The sequence below is a fragment of the Pleurodeles waltl genome, chromosome 4_1, assembly GCF_031143425.1.
Source record: "Pleurodeles waltl isolate 20211129_DDA chromosome 4_1, aPleWal1.hap1.20221129, whole genome shotgun sequence".
Lineage (NCBI taxonomy): Eukaryota > Metazoa > Chordata > Amphibia > Caudata > Salamandridae > Pleurodeles > Pleurodeles waltl.
The window spans coordinates 607,726,119-607,746,870 of NC_090442.1; the positions used below are offsets into that span (position 1 = coordinate 607,726,119).

At 45.0% G+C, this 20,752-nt stretch overlaps 1 protein-coding gene across 1 annotated transcript in view; it reads right to left on the minus strand.

Moving 5' to 3' along the window:
* Positions 1-20,752, minus strand: part of UTP20 (UTP20 small subunit processome component) — a 966,235-nt gene that overhangs the window by 847,133 nt on the left and 98,350 nt on the right. The window contains exon 9 of the mRNA XM_069229033.1: positions 9,863-10,009. Within this exon, the coding sequence (XP_069085134.1) occupies positions 9,863-10,009 (147 nt within the window). The remainder of the gene's footprint in view (positions 1-9,862; positions 10,010-20,752) is intronic.

Genomic DNA, 20,752 nt, shown 5'->3' on the forward strand with positions numbered 1-20,752 from the left:
CTTGTGCAATTCAACTGTACGTTTGTATATTCCTATTTTTTGCATTGAGGGACACCTAAAATATACATTCACAGGAAATATCTAATTTAGGTGGAGTAAATTCAGTGGTGCCACTTAAATCTTGTCTTAAAATTTTGCAACAATCAGCAGGTAACTGAATTACAAACTGGGTTTCCAGCTGCAGTGCCCAGAGCATGACACTGTGTTTAAATATTCATAATCATGCATATTTTATCTTATTATTCACCTTCTTTATCAAATAAAATTAATTATGCTAGTGAAAACATCAAACAGGCATCTTTTCTGCATTTTCTTTCAGGTACAATTGCCTGCATTCCTTTTAAATAACAAAAGCAACATTTTCGAAGATCTCCTCATGTAATCTCTTTCTCATGAGGTGCTGCGGGCTCTTCCAAACTACGGACTCTCACCTCTACAATTATACTGTATTGTGAATGACTGATAATGCCTTACGGTGCTGGAAAGCGTTCTGATACCCTTGGATCTATGCAGCACCATATAAAACTCTTTACATAAAAAATAAAAATGATGGTACATTGGTCTGTAAATTGACAGGGTTAATTTGCAGCAAAGGTTGGTACGTGTCCTACACATCAGACAGCAATCACTTTGTAGCCACACAATCCAGGTGGTGGTAGTAAGGGGCACATACAACAGAGGTGATAATCAAATTTAGCTCCTGAGCAGGGTAATTATACATAATGAAGCATTTATTCCACATCATTCTAAAGGAGACCACAGAGTTGTGCTAGTCTGAGAAACCATAAAAACATTCTGCATACAAAACTGACTGAAAAATACTGTGATTTTTAATCTATATTTGTATGTGCAAGATCATTGAAACTGCATAAGCGGTGAAGTGCGCAAATGGCTAAACCGTAAATAGTTCTGTATCTCTTCTACATTTAAAATGCATTTAATTAAATGCAGTGTGGATTCCAAAGAGTTTCTGTTTGAGGAAACAATACAGGAAAGAATACGTATTTGTGATTACAGACTGTTAAGAATCTTGTGAATGCTTGGTCTCTCACAATGAACAAGTTACTTTACTTTGGTAACAAACTGTCTGGTAGAGAGATAGTCTAGCTGCAGATTCCTTACCTTAGAATTTCCCCCAGGTGTCAGTCTGGATCCAGAGATTTTTCTTCGAGCAGTACCCTTGTGCGCTGTTAGGTGGCGTCAGTCGACTATGCATCAGTTATTTGCGTCATGGTTGCTGGATATGACATCACAGGTCCTATATATAGGTGCCACCCCGGTGCGCTGACGTCAGTTTCTTTCACAACTTTCCATGTCAGAAGCGCAGAACCATGAAGAACGCTGACCCTGGTGCGCCAAAACTTGGGCCCTGTAAGGGAATTTCCTGTCCCTAGAAATCAGTTCCCAGAGTGGGGAGGATGGGTGGGTCAGTAAGGAATCTGTAACTAGAATATGTCTTTACCAGATTATTCATTACCAGAGGTAAGTAATTTGTTAATCTCAGAGATTTCTGGTTCGAATGGATACCCAAGCAATACCATCCCCGGAGGTGGTTCTGCGAACCAAGATCTGAGGAAAGCCGAGATGGCAGACAAATAACCCTTGAGAGTGCCAAGAGAAGAGACCTGCTGGGCTAGAGAAAGAACAAACAAAAGAAGCTCAGAAAGAGGGGCAGAGAGGAGGGGGTCCACTGACTTGTCTGTACATCATGCCACAATTTATTTCCAATGACAGACGTATCTCATTTTGGTGGAGGGATGCCTAGCTGCCAAGATAATGTTACAGACTTTGGTAGGAAGGTCAAACGCTGTCAACTGCAGCCATTGGATCAAGGAGGAGCCTGGACAGGTTCAGATGGTGATTCCGTCCCCTGCTACTGCGACAGAAGATCCACCTGAAGAGGCAGTCTGATTGGAGGATCGATGGCCATGGTCAAGAGCGCAGAACAACAGACTCTTTTGCCCAGTCTGGAGCCACAAAAATGACTTGGGCCCGGTCGTTCTTGATCTTCTTGAGAACTCTGGGCAGAAATAGTATGGGCGTAAAGGAGGTCTAAGTTCCACTCGAGATGAAGAGTCGCCGAGAGAGTGCTGCCTTAGAAACTTCAACGCACAACACAGCTGACATTGCTCGTTCTCGGAGGCGAAGAGATCTAACCAAGGTTCTTCCCACTGCTGAAAGATACCTTGCACCACTTTCAAATGGAGAAGCCATTCATGATTGACTGGGCGTTGACGGCTGAGTTTGTCTGCTCTGGTGAACAGAGAGCCCACCAGATGTTGAACCACCAGTGATATGCCCTGATGTTCCAGCCATGTCCAGAGGTGTAGAGCCTCCCAACAAAGGGTCCACGACCCCACCCTGCCCTGCCTACCACATGGCGGGAGTGTTGTCTGTGAACACCTGTACCACTTACCCTTTGTGAGAGGGAATGAATGCTTTCAACTCAAGATTGATATGGAGCTCTGACTCCTGAGGCCTGTGATCACTGTCTCTCCAATATGGCCATCTCAACCCAGGAATGATGCATCTGTCACTATTGTCAGATCTGGTTGGGGAAGAGAGAGGGATCTCCTTCTGACCCAATTGCGGTTCAAAAGCCACCACTGCAGATCTTGCTCAGTTCCCTCCGAGATCTGGACCGTGTTGGAAAGATTCCTTTGATGCTGCACCCACTGAAACTTCAGGTCCCGCTGCAGAGCCCACATATGCCATCTGGCATGAGTCTTCAGCAGGATGCAGGAGGCCATGATGCCCATCAGCCTCTGAGTCATTCTCACCGAAATCCAGGATAGAGGCTGAAACATCAGTACCAGAGCCTGAATGTCCTGGGCTCGCCGCTCGAGAGGATAGGCCCGAAACTCCACTGTGTCCATAAAAAAAACTCTAATGAAAGGGAGAATCTGAGAGGGAGTCAGGTGAAACTTCGGCATGTTTATAGTGAATGCAGGAAGTCAGCCGTAGTCTGGAGGTGGGAGACAGCCTGGTGTGAGCCTTCCTTCAACAGCCAGTCATTGAGGTAAGGGAAGACTGAAACCCCTGACCTGCACAGATGAGCTGCAACCACTACCATCACTTTGGTGAACACCTGAGGGGTGCTGGTAAGCCCAGAGAGGAGCACAGTAAACTGAAAATGCTCAAGGCCTACTGTGAACCGCAAGTAATGTCTGTGGGCAGGCAAGACGGGAATATGGAAGTATTTCGACCTGGAAGTGCAACGCTACCATTTAGTCTCCTGGGTCCATGGCAGATAGGACTTGAGCCAGAGTGAGCATTTTGAATTTCTCCTTTTTGAGGCAGAGATTGAGGTACCTGAGGTCTAGGATAGGGTGTAGGCCCTTTTCCTTCTTTGGCACCAGAAAGTAGCGTGAATAACAACAACGGCCTAATTCTAGCACCGGGACCTTCTCTATGGCTCCCTTGGCCGAAACAGCCGTCATCTCCTCGCAGAGAAGTGCCAGGTGATCCTCTGACATCCGATTGTAGGATGGTGGTATGGGTGGAGCAGTAGTCTTGAAGGGGAGGGAGTAGCCCCTTTGAACTATTTGCATAACTGACCTGTCTGACATGATGGATTCCAAGCAGGGCAGATGAAGGCAAACCATGCCTCTTTCTGGCCCCTGAGGTGGAAGCGTCAGACTAGGAAGGTTTAAAGGCTAGAGCAGGAGGGGTGGTGGACTAGGCCGACTGCTGGCCCCCTGATCCACGAGGAAGTTGGATCCCACGTCCCTGGCAATGCAGAGGCTGGTAGCATGCGCAACATGATGGCTCGAGCCAGATGTCCTCAACCAAGCGTGGTGCCTCAAGGCCACTGTCAATGCAACCGATCTACCCTGTGAGTCGGTCCTATCCAGTCCGCATCGTATTGTGAACTTAGCTGCATCTCTCCCATCAGCAACAGCTTGAGAGAGAATGGCCAGAGCCTCCTCTGGGACCCGTGGCAGCACCTGCACAACTGTGTCCCATGCAGTGTTCACAGACCGCAATGCCAGTCTGTAGTAAGAGAACATTTTCTTTCCAATCTGATCCAGTCTTTTGCATTCCATATCCCAGGGCGTGGAAGGGAATGTGCCAGGGGAGGTAGAAGCCTGGATAACCAAGCTTTCAGAGGTGGGATGTTGGGTCAAGAATACTGGGTCATTAGGCACAGGCCTATGGCGACGGGCAATTGTCCTGTTAACAGGAGCCCCTGTGCTGGGTTTGGACCAAGTCCCTACAAGGACATCAGTGAGTGCCTCACTGAAGGGCAAGAGGGGTTCTAAAGAGGAAGCCATAGGCAGAAGCACCTCAGTCAGTAGGTTGGTCCTGACAGCCACAGAAGACAGCTCGGGCCCAGGACCTCAGCCGCTCTCCTCACCTCTGCTGAATATGACTCTACTTTCTCCGTAGCCACGGTACAGAGAGAAAGCATGCCAGCGTCGGGGAAAATGTCGAGACCACTGGATTCGCCCAGATCCAGAGCCCAGTCCATGGGGTCATCAAGCTGGTTTTCTAAAGGGTCCAGAGATCCCTCCATACTGTCACCATACCCGTAGCCATACGAATAAGGGTCAGGATCTGACCGAGGAAGCAAAGTCCCCATCGAAGTTAGAATTGGCGCAGAGCGACGTCGGTCCAGCTCTGTGTCAAAGTCGGCAATAAATAGGAAATTGACGCTGGCCGCTGGCCCGGGTTGTAATGGGACCGTCAACGTCTGTACTATAGTCGGGGAAGGTCACAGTGGCACGACCAAAGCCTGTGCAGATCTGGAAACTGATCCCTTGGTGCCCCCTGGAGCAAAGACCAAAGCCAGAACTACCGGCGTGGAACCTGAGGGTGCCCCTTCTGATCCTGCGGGGACCAAAGGTGCACCAACAGGGTCAGACTGCCCAGAAATGAGGCACATGGCCTCATAGACCTCGCAGAGGTGGAGCCGGCTCCTGGAAACTCGGAGAGGCATGGAGCAGACCCAGAAGCAGGCTCCGAGGACGGAGGCCTGGAGTGACAACGCTCCTTGTGCTGCGTCACGTCATCCGACCAACAGAGTGAAGTCAAAGAACGTTTGCTCTTCTTCTACATCTTCTTATGCTTACCTGAGCGTCCCGAAGATTTAGAATGGGATGATGAAGAGTGTGGGCTCCGCGAGCGGTCTCAGGACCTTCCTCTCGACTGAGAGCAACATGGAACTGAGCGCAGGGCTGCAAGAAGCTTTAGGGACAGCTGCCTCAAAGCCTTTCACGTCATGGCCCGGCACTCTGAGCACAACTTCGGGTCGCGTTCACGCTCCCAACACCAGAGACACACAAGGTGCAGATCCGTCACAGACATCATCTGTAGGAAGTTGGCTCTGTATGTGCTATTTCAAAGTAAGGAATAGCATGCACAGAGTCCAAGGGTTCCCCTTAGAGGTAAGATAGTGGCAAAAAAAGATAATACTAATGCTCTATTTTGTGGTAGTGTGGTCGAGCAGTAGGCTTATCAAAGGAGTAGTGTTAAGCATTTGTTGTATATACACACACAGGCAATAAATGAGGAACACACACTCAGAGAAAAATCCAGCCAATAGGTTTTGTTATAGAAAAATATATTTTCTTCGTTTATTTTAAGAACCACAGGTTCAAATTCTACATGTAATATCTCATTTGAAAGGTATTGCAGGTAAGTACTTTAGGAACTTTGAATACTTACAGTAGCATATATACTTTTCACATAAAACACAAATAGCTGTTTTAAAAGTGGACACAGTGCAATTTTCACAGTTCCTGGGGGAGGTAAAGTATTGTTAGTTTTAGCAGGTAAGTAAATTACCTACAGGGTTCAGTTTTGGGTCCAAGATAGCCCACCGTTGGGGGTTCAGAGCAACCCCAAAGTTACCACACCAGCAGCTCAGGGCCGGTCAGGTGCAGAGGTCAAAGAGGTGCCCAAAACACATAGGCTTCAATGGAGAGAAGGGGGTGCCCCGGTTCCAGTCTGCCAGCAGGTAAGTACCCGCGTCTTCGGAGGGCAGACCAGGGGGGTTTTGTAGGGCACCGGGGGGGGGGGACACAAGTCCACACAGAAAGTACACCCTCAGCAGCGCGGGGGCGGCCGGGTGCAGTGTGTAAACTGGCGTCGGGTTTCCAATGGGAGTCAATGGGAGACCAAGGGGTCTCTTCAGCGGTGCAGGCAGGCAAGGGGGGGGCTCCTTGGGGTAGCCACCACCTGGGCAAGGGAGAGGGCCTCCTGGGGGTCACTCCTGCACAGAAGTTCCGTTCCTTCAGGTGCTGGGGGCTGCGGGTGCAGGGTCTTTTCCAGCCGTCGGGACTTTAGGTTCAGGCAGTCGCGGTCAGGGGGAGCCTCGGGATTCCCTCTGCAGGCGTCGCTGTGGGGGCTCAGAGGGGGACAACTTTGGTTACTCACGGTCTCGGAGTCGCCGGAGGGTCCTCCCTGAGGTGTTGGTTCTCCACCAGTCGAGTCGGGGTCGCCGGGTGCAGTGTTGCAAGTCTCACGCTTCTTGCGGGGATTTGCAGGGGTCTTTAAATCTGCTCCTCTGTAACAAAGTTGCAGTTCTTTTGGAGCAGTGCCGCTGTCCTCGGAAGTTTCTTGTCTTTCTTGAAGCAGGGCAGTCCTCTGAGGATTCAGAGGTCGCTGGTCCTTTGGAAAGCGTCGCTGGAGCAGGTTTCTTTGGAAGGCAGGAGACAGGCCGGTAAGACTGGGGCCAAAGCAGTTGGTGTCTTCTGTTCTTCTTCTGCAGGGGTTTTTCAGTTCAGCAGTCCTCTTCTTCTTGTAGTTTCAGGAATCTAAATTCTTAGGTTCAGGGGAGCCCTTAAATACTAAATTTAAGGGCGTGTTTAGGTCTGGGGGGTTAGTAGCCAATGGCTACTAGCCCTGAGGGTGGGTACACCCTCTTTGTGCCTCCTCCCAAGGGGAGGGGGGTCACAATCCTATCCCTATTGGGGGAATCCTCCATCTGCAAGATGGAGGATTTCTAAAAGTTAGAGTCACTTCAGCTCAGGACACCTTAGGGGCTGTCCTGACTGGCCAGTGACTCCTCCTTGTTATTCTCATTATTTCCTCCGGCCTTGCCGCCAAAAGTGGGGGCCGTGGCCGGAGGGGGCGGGCAACTCCACTAGCTGGAGTGTCCTGCGGTGCTGGAACAAAGGGGTGAGCCTTTGAGGCTCACCGCCAGGTGTTACAGCTCCTGCCTGGGGGAGGTGTTAGCATCTCCACCCAGTGCAGGCTTTGTTACTGGCCTCAGAGTGACAAAGGCACTCTCTCCATGGGGCCAGCAACATGTCTCTAGTGTGGCAGGCTGCTGGAACCAGTCAGCCTACACAAATTGTTGGATACAGTTTCAGGGGGCACCTCTAAGGTGCCCTCTGGGGCGTGTTTCGCAATAAAATGTACACTGGCATCAGTGTGCATTTATTGTGCTGAGAAGTTTGATACCAAACTTCCCAGTTTTCAGTGTAGCCATTATGGTGCTGTGGAGTTCGTGTTTGACAGACTCACAGACCATATACTCTTATGGCTACCCTGCACTTACAATGTCTAAGGTTTGGCTTAGACACTGTAGGGGCACAGTGCTCATGCACTGGTGCCCTCACCTATGGTATAGTGCACCCTGCCTTAGGGCTGTAAGGCCTGCTAGAGGGGTGACTTATCTATACTTGCATAGGCAGTGAGAGGCAGGCATGGCACCCTGAGGGGAGTGCCATGTCGACTTACTCATTTTGTTCTCACCAGCACACACAAGCTGGCAAGCAGTGTGTCTGTGCTGAGTGAGGGGTCTCCAGGGTGGCATAAGACATGCTGCAGCCCTTAGAGACCTTCCCTGGCATCAGGGCCCTTGGTACCAGAGGTACCAGTTACAAGGGACTTACCTGGATGCCAGGGTGTGCCAATTGTTGATACAAAAGTACAGGTTAGGGAAAGAACACTGGTGCTGGGGCCTGGTTAGCAGGCCTCAGCACACTTTCAATTCAAAACATAGCATCAGCAAAGGCACAAAGTCATGGGGTAACCATGCCAAGGAGGCATTTCCTTACATCATCCAATGACAGGAATCTCAGGGCTTTAACCTGGTCTTTAGTGACGACACTGACACACCAGAAAGTCACAAAATCTTCAAAAAAGTCAAAAAGGCTAATTAAAAAGTGACTGATGGCTAGCTCTTCTTCAGATTTGCACATAGGGTGGTGTGGAAAGAAAAGTCAGCGTGCCGGGATGGTGCCTATATGCGAAATCATATCCAGAGACCAAGATGCCAATGACGAATGCAGAGTTGGCCAATGCCACCTACTGATATACAGGAGTACTGCTTGAAGAAAAATCTCCAGATCTACACTGATGCCTGGGGGAAATTCTAAAGTAAGGAATCTGCCACTAGAAGTCTCTATCAGATAGAAATATTACTCATTTTATTACAGTGGCTAGGGAATGTGTGTTGTAGTCGTTAGCTTTTTCGTAATCTTTCCCTTATGAATTTAGAACATCTGTACAGTTGGCTCTATGCAAGAACAGATAACAGGGGCTTCCAGATAAGAGAAGCTCATGGTAAAATGATCGGATTACAAAGACAACATTCCTTTTAATGATGTTGAGCCTAGCATTTGTCTTTTGTTCAATTTCAACAGAAAGGAGGACTGTTATAAATTATAACGGTATTAAAAAACAGGGAGAAGAAGGATTAGTTTCTGCTGACAAGCATTTACATTCCTAGCACAATAAAGGATAGTGGGTTAGCATGAAAGTAGGGCACAAGCTTTCAGATAGGCAGATTAACAGTATCGTAGAATTACGTATGGTATCAAGCTGTGATCTGGAGGCAAGCGGACTCTGTAAACATGACACTTACTCCACAGACTTATCAATATTGTTATTCGTCTTTGATCATGCGTCTAGTCTATTCAACTGAATTATTTGTTAAATACCTGCACATCCTGCTGCTGAGGGTCACAGGAGGATAGGATATACACAGGACTAAAATTAAAATAATACAATAATTTCCCATTTTCTTTCAATTACAAACATTCCTGTGTAAAACAAATTGCTAATTAGGCTATGCATTTCAATAAGGCAAAGAAACAGTGGCTATCCTTTACACATTCACCTATTTACAGAGACATAAAGGTTAGGACCTTAAAAAAGCTTACAAGATTGGAGTATTTATTTGAATTAAAGGCTTAATATAACATCCCATGTCAGCTCTATTACCAAGTGGATTTGTCTTTCATGTTTGTTTACTACACACCCTTCCTTTCACAACTAATAATCTGCCTGCAGATGGCCTACTGGCAATCCTTAGGCTTGAATATGAACTTTAATTCCATCAGACTTCTGAATACCAACTTGACCACTCGCTTTTTTTCCCCCTCAACCTCAGAAATTCCAACTAGAATCTAATCCATGCAGGAAATGGTTCAAAATTATTGCATTTTCTACAAATTACTCTTTCATCCACTTAACTCTGCAGCAAGATTTTTCCTCACAGTTATAAAAGAAACCTACTCTCTGCCTCATGTGAGCAAAGAGAGAATATATATTATGGTGTGACCCCAAAACTGTAATCTGCTTACTGTGTATATAATAACTCTTCCCTCTTCCTTTTAGCATTAGAAACCCAGAAAAGACTTCTCTTGTGTTAGTGTGTACATTCTCTTTCTCCGTGTACTCATTTAATAATGTGACTAGACTTTCACTGGTGTGTGCATTTGGCACTTAAGTAAGATAAAAATACCAGTAAATTTACCATACTTTTAAAAATAAATACCAACACATGCTAGATGCAGTACAACTGGGACATTCCTGGCAGCTTTTTATTTTGACGTCCATTTTATTCAGCCATAAATAAGTTGTGTCACAGTTATGTGTGCATTAGTATGCAAGCGCATCCATGACTCACCTGACAAACCTCTATTGGTTTTGGAATCTTGGACCCTTCTTCATGTTCCACAAGGAGGAGGTACACTTGTAAGACTCTTTCAATTTGATCAGAGCATTCTAAGTTGTTGCTTGGTGTAATTTTATCACAAAGTCTTAGAAGAGAATCCTAGAGGAAATAAAAGTGATTTGAAATGAGAGAATCAATGCACGTCTCAGATGAACAAATTGGAACAAGAAGTAGAGCTTTTGTGAATGTTACTTGCCGATTAGGTGGGAGTTGTATTAAGGCTACACCTGTGTGGCTGAGACAATGGCCTTTTATTATTTCTTCTGTCCTTAGCAAATGGAGGTTAGGTATGCTTTACATTCGTGATAGAGTCTTCTCAATTCAGTGCACAAACGCAGAACAATATTTTTAGCTACCTTGAGTTTATCCAACAGGTTTTTTCATAATGCCTAGCTAGAAGGTGTAGGAAAGTGCCCTTTTGGCATCGTTGCCCCCGACTTTTTGCCTGATATTGGTGCTGACCTGACAGAGTGTGCTAGGATCCCGCTAACCAGGCCCTAGTACCAGTGTTCTTTCCCAAAACGATAACATTGACTCCCCAATTGGCACACCCCTGGCACACAGCTAAGTCACTTGTAAAAGGTACCCAGGATACCAACTGCTCTGTGGCCAAAGAAGGTCCCCAAGGGCTGCAGCATGTATGATACCACCCTAGGAGACCTTTCACCAGACATATGTGTGTGCTAGTGGGGAGAAAATGACAAAGTCGACATGGCATCCCCCTCAGGGTGCCATGCCCACAAACCACTGCCTGTGGCATAGGTAAGTCACTCCTCTAGCAGGCTTTCCTGTCCTAAGGCAGGGTGCACTATACCACAGGTGAGGGCACAGCTGCATGAGCAATATGCCCCTACAGTGTCTAGGTCCATTATTAGAATTGTAAGTGCAGTGCGGCCATATTGAGTACATTGGCTGGAAGTTCATTATTACGAACTCCACAGCTCCATGATGGCTTTACTGAAGTCTAGGAAGTTTAGTATCAAACTTCCTCAACCCAATAAACCCACACTGATGCCAGTGTTGGATTAATTGAAAAATGTATCTATAGGGCATCTTAGAGATGCTCCCTTGATTTTAGCCAAACTTCTAGTGCAGGACTGAATGGTTTGTGCCAGCCTGCCACTTCCAGACAAGTTTCTGACCTCATGGGGTGAGAGCCTTTGTGCTCTCTGAGGCCAGAGACAAAGCCTGCACTGGGTGGAGGTGCTTCACATCTCCCCACCTGCAAGAAATGTAACACCTGGTGGTGAGCCTAAAAGGCCCAGGCTTCCTGTTACCGTGCCCCCAGGGCAGTATAGCTAGTGGAGATGCCCGCCCACTGGACAAAGCCCCACTTGTGGCAGCAAGTCCAGTGGGAAAATTAGGAAAAACAGGAAGGAGTGACCAATTCTGCTGGGGCCACCCCCTAAGGTGTCCAGAGCTGAGGTAACCCCCCCCACCCCCCACCCTCCCTCTGCAGAATCCTCCATCTTGGTTTGGAGGACAGGGACCAACAGGATTAGGTCTGTGTCCCTTTCCCCAAAGGGATTGGGCACTGGAATGGTGTAGTCACCCTCAGGGACAGTAGCCATTGGCTACTGGCCTCTGACCCCTGTAAAACCCCTAAAATCAGGATTTAAGGACTCCCCTGAACCTAGCTCATCAGATTCCTGGTGACCTCAAGAAGACAACAAGAAGAAGGACTGCTAAGCTGACCCCCAGAAAAGAAGACTGCAGACACCCAATAATTTGCAATTTAGGCTTATCAGAGGGTAGTGCTTAACATTTGTAGAACAGAAAGTCAATCAATGAGACACACCCTCAAGAAGAAACCTGAGACAAATTTTAGAAAAATACAACACTTTTTATTATGTTTCAACACCAGAAAATCTTCAACAGAAGATAAATACTGTTGCGAAGAATTTCTTTACAGTGAGGTAAGTAAATACATCAGCCTCGTCGGTTGGTCGGTCTTTGCGGCGTTGGGTCCCAGATTGGACTCAAACACTCTTTGGTTGCTGCAAGGGGACGGGTACCAAGGGTGTCAGTGCAGGACGGCTCTGGTGGGTCCTAGAGTGTTCTCACTTGGTAGGGAGACAAGTCTGACCTTCTGCAGCAGGGTGACTTCTCCCTGGGTGACTGCTGCGTTGGCGGACCTGGTGGTCAGCAGAACAGTGGGCCAGACACTGCGGTTGGTGGCTGCAGGGAACTGGCTCCACCTCTCCAAGGGAGATGCTGGTGTCTTGGAGAAGTGCTGGAGGCCGTCTGAGGCTTTTAAACGATGGACAGCTTTAAGACGAGTCGGGTTGTCATTATTGTCAGGGAAGAAGCAGGTAGGCAGGGTTTTGTGCCGAAAGTGCACCAGCAGTCCTCAGTTCATGCTTCTTCGGCTCTTCTTTGTCCTCTTCTTTCTTCGGTCAGTCGAATCTGTTCTTCTGGTGTTAGGGGGCCACCTAAATACTCACTTTGGGGCATTAGGGGAGTAGCCAATGGACTACGTACTCCAGGGGTGACTACATCCCCTATAGGACCACTTTCTGTGGAGAATGGGCATACCCTGTCCCAGAATTCCTACTTCCACCAAAAGCCAGATGGTGGAACTCTTCTTTCGTGGAGCACGTCAGGCTGCCCACCTTAAGGGTGTGACTAGGTTGGTAGTGCAACACGCCTACTCGCTTAGCTAATTTCCGGCCTGTCTTGGTGCCAAATGGGTCTCAGGCCAGGGGGTGGCAACTCCCATGTCAGGGGGAAGCTGAGGTCGCATATCAAAGGCAGCAGGGACTTTGAAGTCCCTGGCCTTGGTATGCAGGTTAAACTAGCCATCCTGCTGCAGATAACAGCTTCCCCTGGAGCAGGTACTGACTCTGGCCTCTGAGAGCGTGTGCTCTCACCTCGAGGGAGTCAGAAACATGTCTGGTGGCAGGCTGGTCGATACCAGTCAACCATAACACTAAAAGTCTGGTCAGTTTCAGGGGTCACCTTGAAGGTGCCCTTTGGGTGGATGCCCTGATAAATTCAATCAGGCATCAGTCTGGGTTTATTAAGATGAGGTGTTTGATACCAAACATCATAGGTTTCAGTGAATCCATTATGTAGCTGGGTAACTCTTAACAATGAGTGTCCAGTACATACCTTAAGATTGCTTTCCATCTTCCCTTGTAACATCCAGCAATGAAACTAGACATCACAGGGGCATATTTCCTCATGCAGATATGTCCTCACATCAAATATGGTTGCACCCTCTCTTAAGGCTCCAAGACTTGCTGTAGGGGTGACATATACATAAAGATGTAGTGAATTGGGGCACGACACATGAGCGTGCCATGTCGTGTTTTCACTCATGGCTTGCACCATGACACGCAGTCTGTGATGGCAGGCTGCGTGCAATTTTTAGGTGGTCCCTTAGGATGGCACAACACATGTTGCAGCCCATAGGGAACCTCTCTAGTACACAGGCCCCAGGAGTCCTATTTACTAGGGACTTACAGTGGTACTAAAGTATGTGCCAACTGTACACAATTAGACCTTAGGGAAAGAGCACTGGAGACCTGTTTAGCAGCAGCTCAGTGCCCCTTCAGTCGAAAAACCTCAATACCAGTGGCAAAAAAGTGGAGGTGACTTTGTCAAAAGAGGTACATTCCTACACCAGTCAATTATTCTGAGGCAATAATGGGATTGAATTCTGATTGGATCATGTGAATTTTTTTCTTTCAATTGAAAGGATGATAAAATATGTTTTCTAATATAATAAACCTGATTAATCATGGATACAAGATTATCCACATACATACAGGTATTTCTCACTTGGTTGGTTGTCACTTGTCTGGCTCTCAATAAGGGAGGGTTATGTTCCACTAGAAAGGAATATTAAATCCTTGCCTTGGTGGAGACTTCAAGTTTTTACAGTATTGTTCTAAATAGCTCTGTACTAACTGTTGCACTTTTAAAGGAATATGAAGTAGAAATTTTGAAAAGCCTAGGAATTACCAATACAGAGTTTTAAAATTCTACATAGACAATCATAAGATTATAAAACCTCAGAAAGTAAATATATAGAGTCACTGAAAAAAACATAGGCTAAAGTGATGTTATAATTATGCATGATAAATATATCGTACTTTGCATTAAATAAAACATTAGAAACTCACTGAAAAAAATCAGAGGTAAAAAAAATTGTTTATTTCAGTGAAAATGTCAATTAAAACATGCTGCTTTAAACGAACAAAAGCACTGAAAAGCACCAGTTATAGTTATCTCAAGTAATTATAACTCATGTCCTAAGGTAATTATAGTTTGCGGCGACCCATGCACAGTTTTGTCATCAATTATATCACTGCATATGTTGAAGAGGTAATACCAATGATGTCACAGAACGGCATGAGTGATGTAATATATGTATTAAATAACAGTTCATGGAGAGGGCACGAGCTGTAGTCACCTTAGGTCACGAGTTATAGTTACTTGAACTAACTGTAACTGGTGAACTTCTGTGTTTTTTTTATTTTAAATGGTGTATTTAGCTGAACTTTTACTATATCTAGAACATCCCTTTAACCTTTGTTTTATTCAGTGAATTTCTAAGTTTTTTAAAATGCAAAGTAAAATATAATTAGCATACTTAACTACAACATCACCCTAACCTTTGCATTTTTCAGTGAATTTCATTTTTTTTTTTTTTTTTCAAAAAGTAAAGTACTGTTTTATTACCATACGTAAGGACAACCCCACCCGGGCATGGTCAAAGGCTGTGCACGGTGGATATGGGGTGAGGAGGCATGGTCATTGGGCATCCAACAACTGTGCGCAGTCACCCATCCTGCGCACAGCTTTTGGCCATGTGCACTGTGGTTTGTTCGCAGGGCCTGCAGCCAAACCAAACCACCCCCCTTGATCTGACCCTCCCCACCCAACTCTCTATATAAAAAGCAGATCTATAATCCTTCCCCAAAAATCACCAATAATGTCATTGAAATATATATTTCAATAATAAACCCAATTAAATGCCTATTATACACACACACACACACACACACACACATATATCTGTATGTATACACACATAAAAAACATTAATGATTGCTAAAAATATTTAATAAAGTTTTATTAAACTATACATTTTTTGACACTCTTCTCACACAGATTTTATTAATACATTTTGTGGGTGAATAACGTGAAAATAAATGGAGACATATTGTTTTTTAAGTGTATCTGAATTTTTCTTTTAACATTTTTCAGCTCATAAAATACAGTCATAAAAAAAACGCAGGAGGGCCTTGTATTTTTGTTAATACACCTTCAGGTCACATAAAATGCATCCACAGTATCAGCCCATAGAGGGTGCCGCACTCCGAGCTGTAGAGCACGCGCTCCAGCCTGGGAATTATTAAAAAAAGAATTATGATAAGGGTTCCAGGAGTCATAGTTTCAATGACCTGGGAGGCTTATTGTTTTCCTTCCCTAATGTTGCTGGGGGCTGCAGAAATCTATTGGTGTCCTTGCCCTTTTTAGGGACATCACCAGAAAAATATAAATAGCCCTTGTGGGGCATTATGGTGAGCTTCTTGAAGGAGCTGTGAAAAATAAATGAGGGGCTATGGCCTGCTAATTTATTATTCACTTTATAACTTATTTAAAAAAAAATGTATGGGTGTTCTGATCTCACCCAGGACACCCACTGTATTTATTTTTATTATAGAGGGAACAGGGCATCCGTGGCCCTGTCCGCTTCCTGAACGCATCCCTATTTCTCAGGGCCATGGAGAAGCCTGCATTTTATTTTTATTTAAGGGGTGACCTGGTGTTGTCCATCTGGGGAACCACATACCATTATTCTTCTTTTGGGCAACTGGGGGAGCCCCAGGGCCCTGACACTCCCTGCAGGAGCCAGCCTCATTTTTTTAAATTTTTTTTTAAAGCAGGGTGGCCCACAGCCGTGCAGGCAGACCTGCCTGCACCCTTATGGGTGCTGTGCGAGCCAGATTAGTTCCATCCCCTAGGAGAAGCTTTTACATTGCTCTGTAGAGTGCGAGCAATTCACTGCATTTCCCTGCCTGATAGTGTGGGCAGGGAAAGGTTTTGTGCTCCTGCCTGGTGGATGAACATTTCACTTTCCTTGCCTGTACTCTTGGGGAGGAAAACAGATGGTGCCCTGGGGATTGGAGATCCCGGGACACCATTCCTGAGCCAGCCCACAGGGGAAAGGGTCACAGGGCTATAGTATGGCTCCCGGAGGAGGGTTGCATGGCCCCCATTCCCATGTAGTGATTTAAGGCCCCAGACCCTGCTGCCCTTCAAATAAGATATTGCCCTGGGTAGGGCCTCTTAAAGGGTTGTGGAGGGGACGAGGCCTAAGTAACTATAACTTGCATCCCGCCATGCACAGTTTTTTCTTCAATAATTTGACTTCTGTTTCACTGATATTTTTATTTTTATAGTTGTCATGAGTGCTGTAATATCGGGGTAAGTAGCAGTGCATGGCGAGGGCGCGAGTTATAGTTACCTTAGGCCGTGAGTTATAGTTACTTGAAATAGCTCTAACTATAACTGCTGAATTTCTCTGGTTTTGTACAAGTAAATTCAGAACCTATGTTCCCTGTAACCTTTGGTTTTTAAGTGGATTTCTATGTTCTTTTTTTAACATAAAGTAATTTTCATTACTATACGTTAATCCAACTACTGCTGCGCACGGCCAAAGGCCATGTGCCGTCAGGGTTGGCCGCACGGAAGGCCTGCAGCCAGTCCCTGCGGCAGCCACCCTACTAGAGATAATGCATTTTGCCCCAAGGAGCAGGGCAGTGTAGGCCCACCATACTACTGAATTAAAACCCCGGGGAGGTGGCGGTCGTCAGGGCGTAAATAAGCCCAGGAGGGGAGTCCAGTGCGCCCCCTCCTTTATTTTTTACATGCCCCCAGGACCTGGTCCACCTGGGGGCTTTATTAAAACAAGCGCAGGAGACAGCACTAGCTTTTTTTTTTTAAAGTGTTGCTGCAAATTTGTGACGTTGTTGCAAATTCACAGCAATATTCTTTTTTTTTATTAAAGTGCATTTTTGCTTTGGCACGGTCCCTCTGGTACCCCAGAGCTAAAGGGTCAGGGTGTCCCTACCCTAGCCTTGTTTCTTTTTTTAAAATCTTTTTTTCAGGTGCTGAAGCAGAGTCTCAAGACTGCAGCCAACACTTCGTGGTTGAAGTGTTACCAGCCGATCAGAGCTCTGAAGATCTCTCAACGAGCTTGTTATTATTTGCAAAGTCATCCGGGAGGATCCATGGCCCTAAAAATACAACTTTTGATTACCTTTTATTCGTCTTAAACTACTGAACGGATTTACACCAAATAACACATAGTTTAATCTGCATAGCGAAAGCCAACATTCTGCCAAATTTGGTAATTCCATCCAGCAGTTCGAGCTGCAGTCGTGTTCTTAACTCCTATGAGAATTTAGATGGGAAACTCATGCTTTTTTAAACTCCCCCCTCCCTCAATTTCTCAACTGCCGCTTGATAGAACACCCCAAAACTTTCTGTGCACAACAACAATCACTGACACACTTATTTTGGAAAAGTTTGGGAAGAATCGTCAAATGGTGGCAAACATATAGGCAAGTCAAAAATGCTTTTTCTATGGAAACATGGTCCTAAGTAGAACTACCTACTGGCGACCGCCGGATGGATGGATATATATATATATATATATATATATATATATATATATATATATATATATATATATATAAAATCGGCAGTCACCTAAAGTGGACAAGTAGGTGACTGCTTTAAAATAAAATAGCACACATTAAATTAGAGATCAAATATGTTTGTATAGATGTTAGTGACATTAGGTTCTTATTAAATTGGCTGTTCAAGGCCATAAGAAATTGTATGGAACATAAGTATATGATTGAGCACCAAAGTAGGAAAATATGATAATACAATGAGGGGAAATCACTTGTAGAGGTTCCTCCATGCAGCCGTTAGGAAAGAAGTCCTACTGCTTTTGGAAGGTTAATAGCGGAAGTAACTTAGTACAGGAACATGCATTGTATTCAATAGCATCGATATCACACACTAATGTAAATTAATTTGATATGTGAGCTTCCAACAGTGAAATAAGCAATTCATCTAAATAACAATTAAAGGAGGGCATAGGAGGAACCTTAAATTCAAAAGTTAGATTAAGTTTGTTATAGGTTCAGTTACTTTGGGCAGATGGCACTCAGCTTTCATGAAAATGGGCAGGCGTTTTTAAAAATAAACCAAATGAAAACCACAGGTAGACCAACTGCAAATATATAAAAAAAATAATAATAATATCAACAGAGAGCCATTGGTTTGAGACCTCGTGAATCATACCCTTGCTCATCTCAGAGCAGCGTTCATCTCTCACCTAATGCTACTGGCTATTTAGATACATCGTTCCACCTCCTTTGCAGGTCTAGCATTACACTGTATTGGGGACTATTTTTCACCTTAGGATTACAATCATCACATTATTAGTACAATAACAGCATTTTTTTCCATATCATAGTATGTTATAAATGCAGGCCATTATCTCCACTACACATGCCCACCCCACACAGAGTTAAACTACATGGATGCAATCAAAGGATATAAAGAGCAGTGCCAGGGGGGCTCTCCAATGCAGCATACCACTTAGCATCTACATGCTCACGCTCTACTTTCCAGGCCTCAGAACTGCTTTGTTTCTCACACATGTTGAATCTATCCGTCCAGTGACCATGGTGCAATCGTGGAGTGTATTTGTAGGAACTATTTTGTGCATGCTTGCTGTAGGGACCTTGTTGGCTCCTCCTCTCCTTGTAAGCATAGCAAATCTTGTCATACTGTGCTGCGTGGATGCTCTTGGTGTCTTAAAATCTTTTTAACATCAAGTATTTTAAGAAGTTTGCGTCCGGCATGCACTGTAGAATGTGCTATAGGTATACTGGGATGGTACATGAATGATGTACCCTGCATCATGGTTCTTATACAAGCATACCTTGAGAGTGTTCATAGATCTGTATTGTCTTATTGTACAAGAAGAACTTCTAGTGGACACTTTACGGTGTGACTCGAGGGCTCTGGATTGTTTAAAAATTACAACTAGTCTTGTTCCAAAATGAAAATGTCACTTACCCAGTGTACATCTGTTCGTGGCATTAGTCGCTGCAGATTCACATGTTTGGCACAGTCCGCTGCCTGGTGTTGGGCTCGGAGTATTACAAGTTGTTTTTCTTCGAAGAAGTCTTTTTGGTCACGGGACCAAAGGACTCCTCCCTCCTCGGCTCCATTGCGCATGGGCGTCGACTCCATCTTAGATTGTTTTCCCCGCAGAGGGTGAGGATGGAGTTGTTTGGTATAAATAGTGCCCATGCAATGGAGTGAATATGTATGTACGTTAAGAGTTTCTAATAATTATTTACAAATGTTCAGATGTTTAAGATTTATGATCTACTTCTAAACGGCTACAGGCTTCCCGGGGAGGTGGGAGGGTACATGTGAATCTGCAGCGACTAATGCCACGAACAGATGTACACTGGGTAAGTGACATTTTCAGTTCGATGGCATATGTTGCTGCAGATACACATGTTTGGCATAGACTATAAAGCAGTTACCTCCCCTAAAAGCGGTGGTTTAGCCTGTAGGAGTTGAAGTAGTTTGGAATAATGTTCTTAGTACAGCTTGGCCCACTGTAGCTTGTTGTGCATTTAGTACGTCTACACAGTAGTGTTTAGTAAACGTATGAGGCGTAGACCAGGTTGCAGCCTTACATATTTTGCTCATAGGAATGTTACCTAGAAAGGCCATTGTAGCACCTTTCTTTCTGGTTGAGTGTGCCTTTGGTGTAATAGGCAATTCTCTTTTGGCTTTAAGATAGCATGTTTGAATGCATCTGACTATCCATCTAGCAATGCCTCGTTTAGAGATTGGATTTCCTATGTGTGGTTTTTGAAAAGCTATGAACAGTTGTTTTGTTTTCCTGATTAGCTTTGTTCTGTCAATGTAATACATTAGTGCTCTTTTGATGTCTAATGTATGTAGTGCCCTTTCAGCCACAGAATGTGGTTGTGGGAAGAACACTGGCAATTCTACTGTTTGATTTAAATGGAATGGTGAGATTACTTTTGGCAGAAATTTTGGATTTGTTCTTAGAACTATTTTATTGTTGTGTATTTGAATAAATGGTTCTTGTATGGTAAATGCCTGTATTTCACTTACTCTTCTGAGGGATGTGATTGCAATGAGAAATGCGACCTTCCAGGTTAGATATTGCATTTCACAGGAATGCATGGGTTCGAAAGGTGGACCCATGAGTCTTGTTAAGACGATGTTAAGATTCCATGAAGGAACTGGTGGTGTTCTTGGTGGTATAATTCTTTTTAGCCCTTCCATGAATGCTTTAATAACTGGTATTCTAAATAGAGACGATGAATGAGTAGTTTGTAGGTAAGCAGATATTGCTGCGAGGTGTATTTTTATAGATGAAAAAGCGAGATTTGCTTTTTGCAAATGTAGTAAGTATCCTACTATGTCTTTAGTAGAGGCATGTAATGGTTGTATTTGATTGGCATGGCAGTAGTAAACAAATATTTTCCACTTAGATGCATAGCAGTGTCTAGTGGAAGGTTTTCTAGCTTGTTTTATGACCTCCATGCATTCTTGTGTGAGGTCTAAGTGTCCGAATTCTAGGATTTCAGGAGCCAAATTGCCAGATTCAATGATGCTGGGTTTGGATGCCTGATCTGTTGTTTGTGTTGTGTTAACAGATCTGGCCTGTTGGGTAGTTTGACATGCGGTACTAGTGAAAGGTCTAGTAGAGTTGTATACCAAGGTTGTCTTGCCCATGTGGGTGCTATCAGTATGAGT